An 18,168-nucleotide genomic window follows, 5' to 3' on the forward strand; every position below is an offset into this window, starting at 1 on the left:
CTCAAACCATGGCTTCAAGCTCTGGCCTATGGGTTTCTGCAGGCTCTTGGCCATCTCTGGAAAGCTACAAGGCTTACACACTGACTCACTGAATTTAACAATGCTTTAAAAACAAAATCATCCTTGCCCTCTTCCAGATTTATCCAGCCTCCTGTCCCATATTCACTGAAACACAACAGGACTCTGTTCCTAACTCTTGAGTTTGAAGAATTTAAAAAACGTGAGCAAAACTGAGAGAATTAAGATAACTGAGTGATACAGATTACTTTCAGTCTTCAACAGGTAATTTTACTTTCAGTAAAGAGGCTCTTCTGCCTTTTCACTGCCCTTCCCACTCAAAGGGTGCTATGGTGCACTGCAGTAGATTTTGAAGGCTATGAAGTAAGAGCTTTGTTAAGTAGCAACTCCAATTTCTAAAACCGAGATCCAATTTTCTAATTAAAATCAATATTTTGAGACATAAACCTAGCATTGTGGCAGTCAGCAGCAATTCCCTGCCCATAAATCTTCCCTTGCTCTACAGCATTTTAACAAGCAATAGAATTCTGAAAGCCTGACACGGCGATAGCCTCTGCTGAGGAAGGTTTCTGTACAAATTTGAGCTAACCTGGGGGGTTTTTTGCATCATTTTAGTTAAATTTCCATTCACTAAGGAAGGGTGGGGAAATTGTTTAACTCTGTCTACATATCAATTTGGTTTTTTTCTTTTTTTTTGGGGCGCAGGGTGGTTTCCTCCTCCAAATTATCTAGCTCTACAAGAAATCAATATTACTGAAATCATGGGGCTATTCAATATCACAGAATATATTAACCCATTAATCTTTACTTGAGAAAGCAAAACTTAAACTAAATAGTAAAATCAAACAGTAAATCAACCATTGGTAAAAAAATCCCAGGACAGATTCTCTTCTGCAGGGGAAAGAACTATTACAACTTTGAAACCACATATCCTCACTATTATATGTAAAGCAACACTAGGGGTATTTCTGTTAGGAATCTTGGTAAGTCTGCAGAAAGGAAATACCCATTTAGAAGAGAGTGGAAAAAAATAAAAATCACTCACTAGTTGCAAATTTCTAAATAATGCATAATATTTCTGGAAAAATCCTTAAGGAAGGAATAAAGCAGCAGCTATGTTTGGTATGTGTGTGGCCATGACAGCCATATGGAATGAAAACTACTTAGACCAGGAGCTAAGAAATATCCACACAAAGAAAATCTTGTGCAGTAAGTTCAAGGAGAAAAATATGGGACATGCTCATATCCCAAGAAAGCCTGCTCCAGCAAAGAGACAAAATGCACAGTCAGTGCTGAAATGAGTTATACGATACACAGGAAAGACAGAGATCTCTACCAAAAGATGGAAATGCTGAAATAATTGGATTTCTTTCTGCCACACACACTCCCCCCACCTACCCTCCTTTCCCCCAGCTTGTTTAACTGGGATTTATTTGTTTGAACAGGAGCCGTATGCTAAGGGTAGCTAAGCTGCAGACATGTAATACACCTAGCAGAAAAAAACCAGAACAATTTTAAATCAAAGTGAATGATTACATTTCCCATTAGCAGCAATCAGAATCCCCATCTGGGCTGCTTGGAGAGCTCGGGCACTGAGAACCAGAGATGGAGCACCGTCGGTGGTGGGAGCGGGAGCTCCCTGCGCTGCCCCTCTCCACTTCTGTACTTGAGGCACTGTGAACACATTAATAAACAGCAGCATTTACTCTGCAGTTTGACTCCTAAGAGACCACTCTGCAATTTGCTGCTGTCAATAATATATTAACCACGAGGGGGTTGTAATGACATTTCACATTTGGCACGATATTTTTTTAAAACTGATTTGGGAGAAGGAATTGTATTAGAGGCATATTCAGATGATGGCAATAGACAGCTTCTGTACAACCTTCCATTGTATCTTCTGCATTTTGTGAGCTAAACCAAAAGAGACTGAAACTTTTTGTGGCAATAATAATAGTAATACAAGCTGCATTCTGCAGTCTCAGTTCAAGGGTTAGTCACTACCCAAGGTCATTTATACCTGTGTTTAAAAGTAAGCAAGCTCAATTTTCCACAGAAGGGTCTCCTCTTAGCTTTGTCCGCTAAATAAATACTGGGGCAAGGATTTTGGCTGCTACACTTCCGTCATCAGTAATTTTGTAAATACATGTCAGACTGAAGCTATAGAAGGAGTAAACCAACTGCAGCATTTCCACCTGGTAGGCTTTGAAACTGAAGTGGGAAGAAACAGACCCAGACAACAAATGAATTCTGCATATGAAATGATGCATAGTTTAGTTATACTGGATATTGAAGAAGACTGGGCAGAGACAACCATATGCTGCAATCATCATTAGCTGACCAGATTCCGCAGATAATTCTATTTAAAGACATTACACTTAAAGTGTGTGAGAAGAAAAACATTTTTGTATTCAATGCATATTCAACACCATGCATATCTACAGTGACTGTTACTCCTTTAGTAAATAAGGCAAGTTCTGTGGCTTTTCCTTACAAAACCCTTCCATTCCTGTTACTTCTGCAGATCCCACATTGCTAAAAGAATGTGATTCCTACCAGCTCTGTATTTCACCTCTGTGCTTGCCCGGGAGCTATAATCATAACACACCGAGGCAAATTTGTGGTGAATAGAGAGAATTCCCTTGGTTCATGGAGGCTTTGGATCATGAATTGTAGGATGAACATACAGTGCAATGCAAGACAGACAATCACAGGAGAAAAATGTTGGATATGAGCAAGCAAAGCAATGGATTTTTAGGAAGCAGGGATTACTCATGTTTTGACTTTTAAAAGATACAGTGGACAGATTAACCTTTGATTCTAGTACACATTTTAGAAAGCAATATATTTTTCATGCCTAGCAAAGTTACCTGGTCTGGGTGCTAAAGTGTTATTCAGTTTTTTCTGAGAGGCAAGGAGAACTAAGTTATGAAAATTTTATGAATGTCTCATTATGACTATCTGAAGTACAAATAGAGCTCATGACATCTGTAGGAACCTGTGTCTTAGACATGACATCACTGGCGTTTAAAAAGCAGTCATGAAGAATGAGACTGAGTTTTTGTTCTTTTTTTAACATAATTACATATACATTTTTTTGTTGCTGTTTCCTAGAAATTGGGGCACCACTGTTAAAACTGCATACTTTTTATCATGGTTGCAGGCTGATGAGACCTACCCATTGGTTAGGGGGGAAAGCAAGCCTCTGCTAATGGGAAGAAGCCACTCAAATCTTGCATTTGAGGATCATTAGTCCTATTGCAATAGGTTCAGATTAAAATCTACATAAAGAATTTACATCTTTCTGAAAACCAATCAATTAATTCATAATTTTTACCTGGCAACCCACTAAGAAAACATGGTGTAAAGATACTATGTAACATATTAATTAGAATTTCTCCTTTCTAAAGAAAATGAAACATTTATTCGGTATTTATGGAATTGTTTTGTGTAGGCTCTTTACAGAACAAATATGAGCTTTAGTTCTTGCAAATCTTTCTTTCCCTAAGCCTGTTGAAAGCACTGACCTGTGAGAGAGGGCATTCTTTGGCTAATGTGCTCTGATTCATCTCTTTGAGCAGTTCCTTTAAGGCATTGCGAACTGTGGCATGGTTCCACTGCTCTGCTGGCAAGTCTTCCAACTTTGAACAACTGTTGAAACAGAAAGCAAAAAGCAGATAGAAATAACACCTTCACAGATGCTTACTTTTTGCATGCAAGTGCTATAGACCTTTAAGCAACAAGCACAACCCTGGAGTTTCCTGCTTGGCCAGCCCATCAAGGTGTTTCTCCCCTCTATCCCTCTCCCACCAAGCACGATTACCAGAAGATGTGCAGTTCAACACAGTTGCTAATCCTCCTATGGTATTATACGTGTGCATAACCATCCCTGCTGGGGCCTGATGGAGAGCAAAGAAACTGCATAAAGCAAGCCCCAGGAATGGCTGAGTAAAGCCATCGATTCCAGACAAAGATACTCCTGCTGGGGTAGAAAAACAAACATATACGCTGCACTGCCACTAACAAAATCCCTGAACAGCAAAGGCCCTCATTGTGCGGAGGCAACAGTTTGAAAAATTAGTTTCATTTTCTACAGGTTCTTATACTGCCCTTATCACTGAAGTATCCAAGAGCCTTTCAGAAACACATTAAGCCATATGCCCAACATCTGTCACACGTAGTTCATTCTCACTTTCATTCTAGAAGAACTGCATATGTAGTGAAGCTTTTGTCTTCATATGACTTGTGCCTCTTTTAATTTAACAAGCTTATGGTTTGTGTCTACATGCATGGGGACAGACCCAAGAAGCACATCAAAAAGGTGGGAGAAGCTTGTCACTGCCATTACTGGTGCAGACTTAATGCATGCTCTCCAACGGCTTCTGAGGTGGTTCTGCCTTCTGCCCTTACAGCCCGGCTTTTCCCTGAGATGAACCTTTAGTTGCACTCAAGGAGTTCAGGTAGTCAGTGATCATCTTTATATCAAAGTCACAGACCACCTTTTATTTACGTGGCATCCAGGCATTCAGGCACTCTGAAGATAAAGTATGAGATCTTAATCTTGGGTTGACACCCTTTGCTAATACAGATGTGACAATAGGCTACATGAACTCATACTTCTGAGGAAACGAGTTATTACACTTGTTTCACAGCGTCTGTAGGGTCTAGACACACTTTTACAAGTACATAGCAGAGATGCAGCCCAGCTGAAAAATTGTAACAGTATATAAAACCAAGGAAAGATCTGTTCATGGGAATCAGAAAACCCAAGCACCATCAGAGATATAATAGGAAAGAAATGTTGCTGTTTGGAAGTTTAATGTCAGTGAGGCATCAACTACTTCCAAATTCTAAATTGAAATGAACAGTTGGAGGGTATGTACCACCAAAGGACTCACATATATCCCGGTGGGCCCCTCCTTCTGTTCAAGCCAAAGCTTTAAAGAATTGTCAGCAAGTTATTCCAGACTGTCTTATTTTTCACTCTTTCCTCTGTCATGTCTTGGCCATACAGCTACAAGAGGCTGTGCAATGTAGGCTTATCTGCAGGTCTGGAGTATGCCATGAACTGCTGGGGACTTTACATCAGGAACTATTTGAGGACTCTTTAGAAGGCCCATAGAGAGAGTGGAAAGAAAAAAGGAGGGAAGAGTGGGAAGCAAGGAGGGCAAATAAGTGTAAAAGTGTTGAGAGCTTTTGCTTTGCTAATCAGAACTAGCCCTCGGAGAAGGAAAATATTTTCCAAATGCCAAATGGAGCTGCAGTGACACTTTCCTTCCTTGTCTTCTGCTTGCTGGAAAGACCACTGGAGAAAAAAAAAGAAAAGTCAAAAAAAGTTCTCCACCATCACATCTCAGCAACTGGCTGCAGAAGACCTGGATTTTTACAATGCAGCCCCTAGAAAAGGCAAGGAGTTTATTATTTGATACAATTAGAACTTAAGAATCCATTAAATTATGAACTGTAGGAAGATCTGCCTTTAAAAGCCCCATCCATCTTTACTTGATTGGGTTTCTGCCCTCCCCCTCTCTGTTACTATATTGCTACTTTAGAAAATATACAGTATCAGTTGGAACGTGCACCAAAAAGCTGCCAGGTGACTCACCCTTCTCTTAATTTTCTTTCCATTTCATCAGAAGACCAGAAATTAATGAAGACAGGATGTGCTAATCTCTGTAGTAATGCTGTAACCAACAGAGCAGCTCAGAGAATAGGGAAGGACAGATGTTCAGAAACACCCACCTTTGTAATTGGATTTTCAATGTCACAACATGATAGACATCTTGTAGCATGTCGGCTACTGTCGCATCTGGTGCATCAGTCACATAACTCAGAGGGAGGGGATTCCACCTCCCAAGCTTGATTATTCCTGAAAAGAAAACAAAAAATCCATGTTTTATATTTTATCAGCCATTTATTAAACCCTTCAGCAAGATTGATTGTTCCCAAGATTCAAGATCTGCCTTGAGGTTTATTGCAGTCTTGCCCAGAAAGACATGTTCTACTGACTCTTGAGGCAAACAGTGGGGACGAGCAGGAATAGACTCAAAATTTTTAGCAGACAGTTGCTGACATGTTCTTGACTCTTAAATTACTTCAAGGAAGCACAGGAGACTTCCTCCCTTCACATCTTTCACTGTAGCTCCAAAGTTTAGTTCTTTAAATTAGAATAAGCTTTAAGTACCCTCTAGTTCTGATTTTGCAGTCTACAAAAACTTTTCAGTAAATAAATGCATTACTTTTGTCTGGAACAGGAAAATTCCTATGTGTGGGCATTCAGCACTGTTACAATCTAAGCATGGTACGATTCCCAGTGTGGATGGATGCCAGTGGAAACCCACCAAGTAGGAAGAGTTCACTCCCAGATACAAGTTGCACTATGCAGATGGTTGCTTTTCTTTGTGGGGAGGAAAAAAAAAGAAAAAGAACCAAACAACTGCAAGCTGCTGACCGCAGATCCAAAATAGCTTTTTGGAGGCGGGGGAGAATGCTGTAAGTTCTATTTCTACTTCTGTTCATTCTTTAATAGGGATCATCACCTCTTCTGGATGAGCTTGTCACAAAGACAATAAACTTGGATGGTAAACCATTTGGTGCAGAGGTATTATTTCTGTTTAGACAATTGCAGAGGGCCCACCCACACCAAAAACAATGACTAATACCCAGGAATGACTTCCAGGAAGACACCAAACAAAGAAAGCCACAGTGCCATCTTACATGACAGCAAAGCAGTTCAGCCTTGTTCTGCACTATTGCCAGTACTGCTTTTATTCCCTCCTTCACTGTGCTCCCACTGCTCTGCTCACTTAACTTTCCTCAGCTCAGCCCTACAAGACACTATTCTCTCATTCAAACTGATGCCTTCTGAGGTTTTGTTTTATACTGTTTGATCTTCGAAAAGACTTCCATAAACTCAACTGCCAGAAAAAACTTAATACGCTAATACATGAGAAAACTACTTCTTCTGCGATAACAGGCGCGCCAAGAACTCCTCTTGGGTATCTGGAAGGATGTTGTGATGCCAAGAAACTTCAGCCATCTCCTCCTCACTTTCTACTCCCAGCTCTTCACCAGCTCTGGAACTAATTGAACTGCAGTAAATGACAAAAACCTTCTATCGGGATCTCCCAAAAATGATCATAAAATAAACACCACATCGAAACACTGAAACAAAGCTTCTCGCACAGAGACAATAACAGAACACAATGAACCCATGAAGTACCTGCTACAGAATATTATTCCCCATTCCTACACAGATTGAAGAGGAAATAATTTTAGCACAACTCCTTTTCTGTAGCACTTAAATCTTTGCATTTACCACCGACGTACTGCTTTGCAAGGCATTCTGTCACCACATACTGAAAGAAGCTGGAAGTGACCTAGTTCATCCTCAGTGGCACAAAGTTGCACTGTAACATACTGGTACAGACAGGGTAATATTTCAAGAGCAGATTACAAAGTTTTTGGCAAGGAGAGATATTGTCCAAACGAAACAAAAAGTTAGTAAGTGTTGCTTGATATCCAGTGCTCAAAAATGGGACATAAACAGAACAAAAACATTTAAATGATGCACTGTTTCAGTATTAAGATTTAACAATCTGGTGCTGAATATGCTGCAGTATAAATAGTGCCTGGACTCAGATCCAGTAGAGTAACACACAGCACTCATTCACAGCACCGTATGTCTCCAGTGCTGGCTCCTTGAGTCATATTCCACTTGCCAAGAAAAGCTGTTTTTCTTAAGGGGATAGTTTACTTAATGTTATCTCTGGTGACAACAAGAAATGCATATAGTACAGCATATATTAGTCATGAAATGAGCATCAAGGGTCCACTGAGTAAAATACATGCTGGGAAAACAGTTTAGCTGCTGACATCCTCCACCTCCTCCTGCTATATAATAATTTAAAGCAAAATCACCTAAAAATCCAGAAATCTATACTGGCTTCACAGAACACTTGGCTTCCTATGTTTAATCTCGCCAAGTTTTCATGTAATTGAAAAAATAAGCATCATATGTGCCCCATAAGTCACATCTAAATTGGTAATATTTTACAAGAGGCTTTATTTTTCATTCAATTAAGGAAAGCACTCAGAGAGCACACCATCTGCAACTGCTCGGGCCTGGAAATGCTGGCAAAGGACAAAGAGATGGTCAGGAAGCACTGAAGTTACTAAAGGTGTCCCCAGACTAAAAGGGTTTAAAGAAAAAAAGCCCAGCGCAGCCAGAGTGCACCATGGGAAATACTATGCAAATTGTTTTACAGGAATGTCTGCTACTACTGGAAGTTAGGGAGGGTTTTTTTTTTTATCCTCCTCTACAACTGGAGAGGAAATTGTTTTGGCTGGATTTAAACAAACACAGGTGTTACCATAATGCTCAGTGCCTCTGCACGTTAACACCTGCTGAGAGTCCTTTACTCTGTGTTACAGCACTGCTGATGCACGCTATTTTTTCAGCCGGTGTGATATGACGTGTGAAATATTTTTTTCCAAAGCACATTAAGCTGGTCCAAACGATAGCCAGAAGCCATGGTTTCCATTCAGCTCCTCAGCAGACTTTACAGGTGCTTATTTCACGGCACCAACAGTGTACTTAAGGCAACTCTTGGGCTGTGTTTGGGAAGATGATGCCAACTTGTTGAGCAAATGCGTTCTCTGCACACTAGAAGACATCTCTGAATGACTCCTCAGTAAAAACTGAGTGGTCCAAAATTTCCCCTTAAAAACGTCCGTTCCTATCCAGGGCTGGACATTTCCAGCATAACAGCAACCTCGAGATGAAAGCAGCCTGGTAGCAAGGGGTCACTTCCACATACACAGTTTTTGACTGTTCCTCTCATTGACTCCAAATGGTACAGCTCAGGCCTTTAAAGAAATCACTTTAACTGGCCTGGCTGAGCTTTTATCCTAACACGACGGAGACTTGGGACTGGAGACACGAATGAGCAAAGGTCACTGTGTTATTAATGAATATACTACTGCTCCGGGAGAATCACTTCACCGCTCCAGACCTTCTCAAAATTATGTGTGCATAATGCAAAGCAGATCAGAAAGCTCAGGAAATCCAAAAACGTGTTTCTTGAGTTCCCAAAACCCTTCTGTTAATGAATCTGGTTCTCCCTCCTGTATCTATTGGGACTTTTTTCCTGTAAAAGTTTTTAAGGGAAAGCTAACAGATTTCAGTGCTTGCACACACTCAAGAAACGGCCATACACTAGAACAGCTCTCAACTGACCTAGAAATGACTGAATGCAGCCCAGGCCAGTTAGGCCATTAAAGACAATAAAGAGACCAGTTTTCTCAAAAGTTTTTTTCAAAACTTATTCTAGAAGAGATCCTCTATCTATGCTGAGTATTGGTTCTTGAATGGCATGTACTTCTATAGTCAGGTCTTTTATTAAGTTTAAGCCTCAGCTTCATCAAAATGCACACAGGGAAAAAAGACAGAGAAACTTAGTGTAAAATGTGTGTAACTCCCTTTACCCACAAGAATGCCGGAACACACCACTGGCAAACTTCTGTGAGCTCAAGTGTCAGATTTGTACATAACAACCACTGCAATCTACTGCTGTCGCTCTACTTAGGCCAACGATGTGCCACCCTGCCAGGATGTTTCCAACTGAGTTTCCTTTAAAAAGCAGCTCCTTTGGAGAAGAAAGTGATAACTACACAAATGAGAGCAGAACACTACACTGAACAGAAGCCATGACCTGCTACATCTGACCCATTCTATACCCAGCAGAACTCATCACAGGATCCTCATGAGCTTTATTTTATGGTATCACCAGAAAAAATGACGGACCTAAAGCACTGGGATTATTCCTGGGATGTCACCCTAGTGAGATGTGAACTGAATGGATGCAAGGTTCAAGCTAAAGCAGACTTCCAGAATAACTACTTTGATCAGGAGAATGAAACAGCAAAAGGCAGAAAGCTGCTTGCTAGAAAAATAAGCTGGCAAACCCTTTACATTATTATGTAGTTTACATTGTCCCATAAAAATCATTTATCTCTATAGGCTAGAAACCTCACTTGTCATTGCAAATGGAAAGATAGCCACACAGTACACTCATTCTAAGAATGCCACATCTGGGGTTTAGAACATATATATCACAGTCTAGCTATGACACTTTTTGGTCCTAAACAGAATGAAGTCCGGGTCCTGCATCTCCCACTCACAGGGAACTTTCTCCCACTCACCTGCACAGGTAACTTTTAATCTGGATAGCCCCATAACAATTACTGGGGGCACCTCAGGTACTCTTCTATATATCACTGCTGTAAAATCAAACTCTTAAAACGAAGCATTTTCCAAATTCCTTCTTGTGGCTAAACAGAGCAAACAGGACCAGAACATGCTTCACCCCGTCACTGGCTCCCTTCAAACTATCCCCTGCTCCCACCACAGCTGTACTCCTGATTTCATCTTTCACAAATTTGAGCATAGCCAAATTACATCTTAAATGGATACTTGTAGTATTAATGCAAATGCATATGCAGCACTAATGTGATTTATTTTAAATGCTAATCTGCCAGGGTTAAAAGATAGTCAGGTGTCCTAGAATTTGTTTCCTTGCATCCCAGGGATCCCAGGACCACAGCCCAAGAGTGGTGGACTGCAAACACAAGGCTGGTTGAAGAACACAACCAACATTTGCTGCTGCCTTCCGAATGCAATCAAGTAGTTTTGATCGAGCATGGTGCTTTTTGACAGCTGCTCTTACCAACACAACAGACACTCAGGAGAAACTGCAGGTTAGCATTAACACCCAAACACTTCTGATTTCTTTCATAGCTCCAAATGTAAGACCTCAGTGGGACACCCAATAAAAGCCCCACTTCTGGGACCACCAAGGCATTTCTCTATCAGCCACTACTGCAGGACTCCCCTCCAGGATGGGTAGGCTCTTGTGACAGTGACTGCATCTGTTTATCCCCTTCAAAGGCATCTTGTCCCTATGCTTTAGCATGTAATTTTCCTTTGTTGAGCTGTGTTTTGTTACAGAAATTAAAAACTGCCTGTCCTATGTAATAAGTATATAGAATTACTTATTCATAAATCAGTTTGCACAAAACTACTACTCTGCAGTACATAACAACTCGGGCTGTATTTCTTACCTCTATACTGGCTGTAGTATACCATCACATTGTAACAACTTAAAGCCGTAATTTGTAGTTATTATTGTTAATCCAGCAAAGGGAATGATTTTTTAAGCAGAAAGGATGAAAAAGTTAACAGGAAAAATTAAAAGAAAATAAACTGATTATATTAATTTTTTGTGCTATATTATTGAGCTGTCTTTTCTATCTTTTTGGGAAATCTAAAAAAGCATTATGCTGCCTTTGCCCATTGTTTTAAGGGTGCCTGTATTACTCTACTGAATTTCAATCAATGACATATTGGGGTAATAGATGGAAAAAACAATCAGCAGAATCCTCCCCTGTACTTCTAAAGCATCTTTCATCAGAGGGTCGCAATGCACTTTAAAAACATTAATTAACTGAACTTTGCAACATCCTACATGTGAGGTAGACTGTATTCTGCCCATTGACATATCGGTGATTTAGTGATTGAAAGCACACAATGAACATAATCCTATGCTTATGCCAATACAAAACAATCTCCCTCTTTCCTCATTTCAGTCCATAATAAATAATTCAGTGAGAGAACAGGAATAAACGATGTGATTACACTGTGATGTACACATCCACAAGTCAACAGGAACACCCACAATCCCCGAATGACGAATGCTCCACCCCAGCTCATGAGACTTGTGCAACTTCAGGGCTCTGCACAAAAGGGTGACCTTCACCCAAGGGGAAAGCACAGCCGAGCCACACGAAGCTCTGGCAACACAAAGCCCCTTGAACTGCGGCTGCTGGAAGTCCTTGCTCTTGCTGTTTAAAAATGCTGTCATAAACTCTGTGTACCAGTGATGGTTTAGAGCACAAAATTCTGTGCTGCAACAACACATCTATGAGCCAGTCAATTTAAACACTTTCTGGCTTGCACATCTGTATCAGCACACAGATTTTAATATAGACGATGCATTTACATCATTATATCCGATATTTATATGATTATATATTAAAAATTTTATGGAATCATGGGTGTAACTACCAATAGAAAGCCTGTTAGTGTTACAAGGTTTAATGCCAAACTTCAGAGTACTTTCATAGATGAAAATCACTTTGATACATGAAGCTTGGTTTTGAGTTTTTAATTTTTTGAATGCTAGCACTGCCCCTTCCTTTCCTCCAGCATGACTGTACTGAAGTATTTGACTTAAATAACATACACTAAACAGTTTAATGGCTTGTAGTTCTACATATCGGGTTTACATTTTACAGTAAAAAGATTGTGCCTCGTGTAATAGATGCTGCTTCACATTTGGGAAACATTATGTGAGGACCCTGACTTTTATTAGATTAATTTAATATAGGCACTAAGTTACTAGACTAAATTAATAAAGATCTTCTTAAAAAAAAAAGAAAAAAACAAGAAGGAGAGAGAGAGAGAGAGAGAGCAAACAGAATGAGCCCACAAATTAAATAAAATTTTCTGGAGCTTGTTATTTTGGAAGTCTTTATTTAATTTTCCAACCCCTATTCTGTTTGAAAAAACAGTCAATAACTGGTAAGGAAACAGGAAAAAAAAAGATTGATGTTATTTACTTCAGAGGATTATTTTTAAAACTGTTATATGATAGAACAGGAATACCACAAATAAATGGAAGGGCAAGGAAGCAAAGGAAGTACTAGTAAAAAAACAAAACAACAGGCCAGTCACTTAAGTTTCTAGAGTGGATTCAGTGATCCTCGTGGGTCCCTTCCAACTCAGAATATTCTGTAATTCTGAAGTATCTTTTACATCTCCTATATTACTTATAAAACTACCACCTCCACTGAGGAAAACCATATTTGGCCCTGAATAACATCTCTCTTCTGTCATTTTTGGGGTAAGTGTGCACTTACCTGGGACAGCAAGAATATGCATAAAGAGAGAGGAGTCCGCTTCTCTCATCTGAGACAGAGAACCACTCCTCCAAATATCACTTCCATGGCACAAATACAAAGTCTTTTAAATCATGACAACTCATGACAGAAAGGCTACTGCATCCAGGTGTCTTTCATAACCCTGCCAGCCTGGAGCTCAGCTTCATCCTCCATCAGGCTGCCCTCTCCTGAGAGGCCCCCTCACACTGGGGCTTTCTCAGTGGTATTACTCAGTAGCCCCAATGCCCATAGGATTGCAGCACCTGCTGCATGTCATTAACATCATCCCCACATAATGCCCAAAGCAGGGCACTCCCCCCAGTTTTGCATGGAATTACTGTCTTTTGGGCAACCTGTGCTCTTATGGTAAGATTGCTTCTAGCTTAGTCCTGCGACACCTGAGCTTGCTCAGCTGCATAGGAGCACAGGCTGTGCCTTTTCCCAGGGGACAGTGGCTGCTGAACACCCTTGAAATCCAGAGTGTCACAACTCAGCTTATTCCCTGATCAAAGAGCTTCTTTAGCTGCTCCCATGAGTAGAGGTTTGCTTTGCCATCTTAAAACCATGGCTGTTCCCCTTGCTTTGGATTCAGCTGTCTCTCCTCAAGTCCCAGGGTCTCTGGCAAAATGTGCTGCTTCTCTGCCATCCCAGCATGGCACCAGGACCTGTTTCTAATTTAGTGCCTCCCAGAGAGCCAACATAAGCAGATACTGCTAGTGGGGACCTGCAACGTGCTTCCAGCTCAGCCTTAGAGACTGAGAACTGGGGCTTTAGTGTAGCTGCCTCAGTTGCTAAGAAACATGAATGCAAGTGTACTCAACAGGTGGTGCTTTTCTCCACTGCACATGTTCCTGAACAGCCATAAACAATGCCTGGAGATCATCTCGCCACAAATTTTGGACCTGGTGACCATATTGCCATCTCACTACCTCTAAGGGGCTGCACATGAATACAAAGACCAGAGCTTTACACAAACATTTGCTGTCCAACCTTCTTCGTCAATTTTCTGCCAGCCCAATGCCATCAACACAACCTGGCTGACATCTTCAGCAAAAACAGGGTATCTGGGCAGACAGCCTATGGTCCCCACCCTCCAGAAGCCTTTCTTGAATTTTATATGATGTTTTCAAATGAAGGAGAGGTAGAAGACGTTCTCCCTCTTTGGGGAAAGCCCTGCATCTGTTTTTAAAAAGATGCCAGTGCCCCAAACTCCTTCAATTCACCCAGCTTCAATACTTGCCTATAAGCTTCACATGGAAAGTCAGTCTACTGAGCAGGAGAAACAGCACAATAACATGGCATTGCAGCTGAACACATAAAACACATTTTAAAGGTTATAAAAGAGCATTGCTAACAGGACATTGTAGAGGATAATAGGCTTAGAATTAAGCCTACAGACATTGTTTGGCCTTGTGTGAATCTGAATATCCTGCCTACTCACAGCAACAGCTACAGAGAGCACAGAAAGTCTGGCTCAAACTGCAAACATACAGTAGCCAACTATCTTTGTGTTGAGTCAACTACAAGTAGATTTAAAAATTCATGGGTCTCAAGTCCAAAGAAAAATAAGGGCATAGAGCATGCTGTGCTGCACAAACGAACCCCTAAACTAATGTAGTTTCATACTCTGGCCTATGTAGTTTAACAGCTTAATCTCTTTAGTTTAAGATTTGTGTCTTGGGGTTTTCCTTACACTGTATAAAGACTAGCAGAATGTTTTTTTCACTAAATTACTACCTTTGGTTTGCCTTCTGTCTTTTCTTTCCTCCCACCAGACATTCAGTTCTTGACTTCCATGAGAAAAAAACAACATGAACAACTGAAAACTAGTAGGACAGCATCTAACTATCAGGGCAGAAAACTAAGTATTGCTGAGGAAATAGAGGGATTGAGGACTTTACCGATAATCTCAAACAACTGCTTCCACTAATTCAACATGAATGCAATAAGTGAAGATACAGTCGCTGTATTTTTTACCATTCAACCTTGAAGTCCTCTGCTCTCTGTAGCTGCCTTACTGTAAGAGTACATCCAGGTCCATACAGGACCTAAAAATGTGCACAGGCTTGATCCCAGTATCTCTAACGACATTCAGTTAAGGACTAGTTTCACCACAAAGCAGTTAACAAGGGAGTTAGTACTTGAATTTTGGCATTTTTATATTGAAAATTTTTATGGAAGCAGAAGTATCCATGAAAATCTGCATGCACATGTGTATTTAAGAACAGGCAACAGACCTAAGACTGTTGATACTCTGGTCTCACTCATAGCATAAACAGGTAAAAGGTAAGGGACTAAACCTTACCCTTCCCTTACAAATTGATCAGCTAGGGAGAGACAGAGAATAATATCCTTAAGGTTGCAGTATTTCTTTTCAAAATACTTTTAAATAACCCTAGTTCTTAATTTGGGCAGCATTGCCAATTCAGATAAATTTGATTAAATTAAGTAAGAAATTTTCTTTTACTGACACTTATTTCAGTTGATAATCTGATCTCAAGTTCCCCATCTCCCTCTTTTATTCCCAGGAAGAGCAAAAAAATTCTGCATTTCTGACAAGTCTAAATAAAGCTCTGCTGGTTACTGAACTATGCTACATTTCCTATCAAGAGAAAACAAAAGTGGAAAAAAAAAAAAGACTAGTTCACCACTAGAGGAGATGACTCAGAGCAAGCAGGAACTGTTACCAGACTCAGAAAAAACAGTTTTCCCTTGTACCATTGATGAGCCCACATTAATGCTGAGATCAACCTAGATTTGTTTTCTTAGCCCACATCTTCCTAGAACTGAACCTATTTTCTTACAAAGCCACCAGATCCTTTTTGGATCCTGTTAGCATTTTAACTTCACGTTAGTCATTTTGTGAAGAAGAGACCGAGAAACAGAAAGACAGAAATAACTATTTTTTTAATTTAAATGATAAATTTCTGTGCACACGGCAAAGACTGGAAAGAGCTGTTCATGTTTTGGATCCGGAGGTTTGCAGCACACACACATCATGCTTAGAAGCACTTCCAGTTCACCACTTCTTTAGTAGCAGCTAAGATTGTCACGTAATCACAGCATATAGAAATTGTGGAGCTGCTTTGAAGAAAAATAACTCTATCCCAGCCAAAACCAGCATGAATGTTTAATGGACAGTATTCAGACACTCCAAGACTCAACAGCCTCAAGCACTGGTGGCACTGTGAACACCCTTGTGAGATGGTGGAGAGCTCTAGTACCTCCTCTCACCACTTCTTTCTCTTTCCTAAACTCCATCTCATGTTCAAATCAAAGAGATAAAAAATGCTACATGGTGATATTTCAAGAGAAAAGGGAAGAAAGACTGTCATTTCTAATCATCTCCCAGAGCCCCAGGTGTCTTGGGCCCACGTATGCACAGCTTCTACGTGTGAAATCAGAAAAGGAATCCAGAGGCCCATTCTCAGTTCTGGGGAATATAATTAAGGAAAGATACAGTGGGATGATGCCTTATTCAGAACATGGCACCAACACTGGAAAATCCCTGGAATCTACCAGAGATGCCATTTCACCATAAGGCACAACCTATACTGCTGCCAGCATTCTCCTCTGTACCACAAATACAGAGTAACTGACTGGGGATTTCAACTAATAATACTGTGCTAAAAGAGAAAACAAGATGTAAATAACCACTTCACGAATTCTTGTGTAGGAAGGTGAAGACACTGTACACATCTTCCTAAAAGAATAGGCTGAACAGCCCTTCAATAATCCAGATATATTCTCTTCTCCTTACTGGCACAGGGAACGAGAGCAGACCCCAGCACTGAGGGAGCCTAACCAGCCCAACGCACCGAGGCAGCTTTGGGAAGTTTATCGTTCTCACAATCTGATTGATTTCAAAGGTCACCCTAGAGGAAAAGCCTCAATCTGGTTCCTGCCGACACAGTTGTTTCCCACAGCCAGTATCTATTCTCTGCTCTTGGCACTCACTCAGGTGGTGGGATGTGGGCTGCACTGTGGGTATCTGCATCTTAATGGAAGTTTATTCTACTCCCCCAAAGCCTATTGTTCATTTGGAGACATGGAGTATTACTGGCTGTTTCATACTGGAGGTCTTAAGACAGGTATACACACCAAAGAAATAAAGACTTTCTGAGAAGAATTATCTTAAAAATATGAGATGGCTAACATACTATAAAAATTCAGACTTAAAACTATTTGAAATTTCTTCTAATCAGCAAAAAAATACCCTCCTTTCTTCATTTGACATCTGAGTTTATGGTGGATGAAAATCCAATCAGGGGAGCCTATCAGCACTAAAATAGCTCTCATGTTCCCCAGGTGATGGCCCTGGTTTACAGTTTATCACAAATCAACTCATTTGAAAAGCTCATGCAGTAAAGGTCCCAACCAGTGTGACCAGTCATCACTGTAGTGTAGATGGGAAAGATCAAAGCCACACCGTTAAAATTGCAATCTAGGAGAATAAAATTAAATATTAAATAAAATTGATAAACTAGAGATTAATGTATAGGATTTTGTAAGAAATGGCTTAGTCTAGATGAACTGTTCTAGACTAAACATATTGCTCTGATGAAATTCAAGAAGTTGTTCAATCAAGCCATGCTGAAAATTAAGTTCTACCCAATCTTCACAATCAGGAATAATTTTATTGCTGGAGGCCCAAAATAGTGGCCTCTTTGTTACCTCCTTTTTCTACCTCTCAGGTGAAAGGTTTTACATCACATGTTCAAAGAAGTGAACTGAAGATACAGAGGCCCTGCATCTGGAGATGTCTAAAGAACACTGTTAATTTAAAAAAAATAAGGTAAGAGTTTGAAATGGAAATACTCTGTGTTTAGGCTAAGCTAACAAGCTCTTTACAAATGAAATGGAGGCACCAATTTCAAGCATTAAGGACTTAAGTGGGCTTTTATCCAGGTATGTACTGTACAAAAGGCTTCATATTCCATTAACTGTGGTGAGTACCTCCATATGTCCTACATAAACAAAAGGAATGTCGTACCTGAAGCATCTTTTGAGTCATTTTTATTTTGAAGGAAAATATCAGCCAATGTAACTAAGTATCACAACCAAACCTTTTGAGCAATCTTGGTAGAGCTGCAAAATTATATGATTATTATGGCTGAGAAGTTTTCTGCCAGTAGAGGAAAGGGAATTTGC

The 18,168-nt window shown here is 40.2% G+C and overlaps 1 protein-coding gene across 2 annotated transcripts in view; it reads right to left on the reverse strand.

Annotated features, from left to right (window-relative positions):
• SATB2 (SATB homeobox 2) overlaps nucleotides 1–18,168 on the reverse strand; it is a 130,498-nt gene that overhangs the window by 65,545 nt on the left and 46,785 nt on the right. For both annotated transcript variants that reach the window (XM_032114898.1, XM_032114897.1), the window contains exons 4-5: nucleotides 5,761–5,887; nucleotides 3,546–3,669 (exon numbers count right to left, since the gene is read on the reverse strand). In XM_032114898.1, the coding sequence (XP_031970789.1) occupies nucleotides 3,546–3,669; nucleotides 5,761–5,887 (251 nt within the window). The remainder of the gene's footprint in view (nucleotides 1–3,545; nucleotides 3,670–5,760; nucleotides 5,888–18,168) is intronic.

The sequence above is a fragment of the Corvus moneduloides genome, chromosome 7 (assembly GCF_009650955.1).
Source record: "Corvus moneduloides isolate bCorMon1 chromosome 7, bCorMon1.pri, whole genome shotgun sequence".
Classification (NCBI taxonomy): Eukaryota; Metazoa; Chordata; class Aves; order Passeriformes; family Corvidae; genus Corvus; species Corvus moneduloides.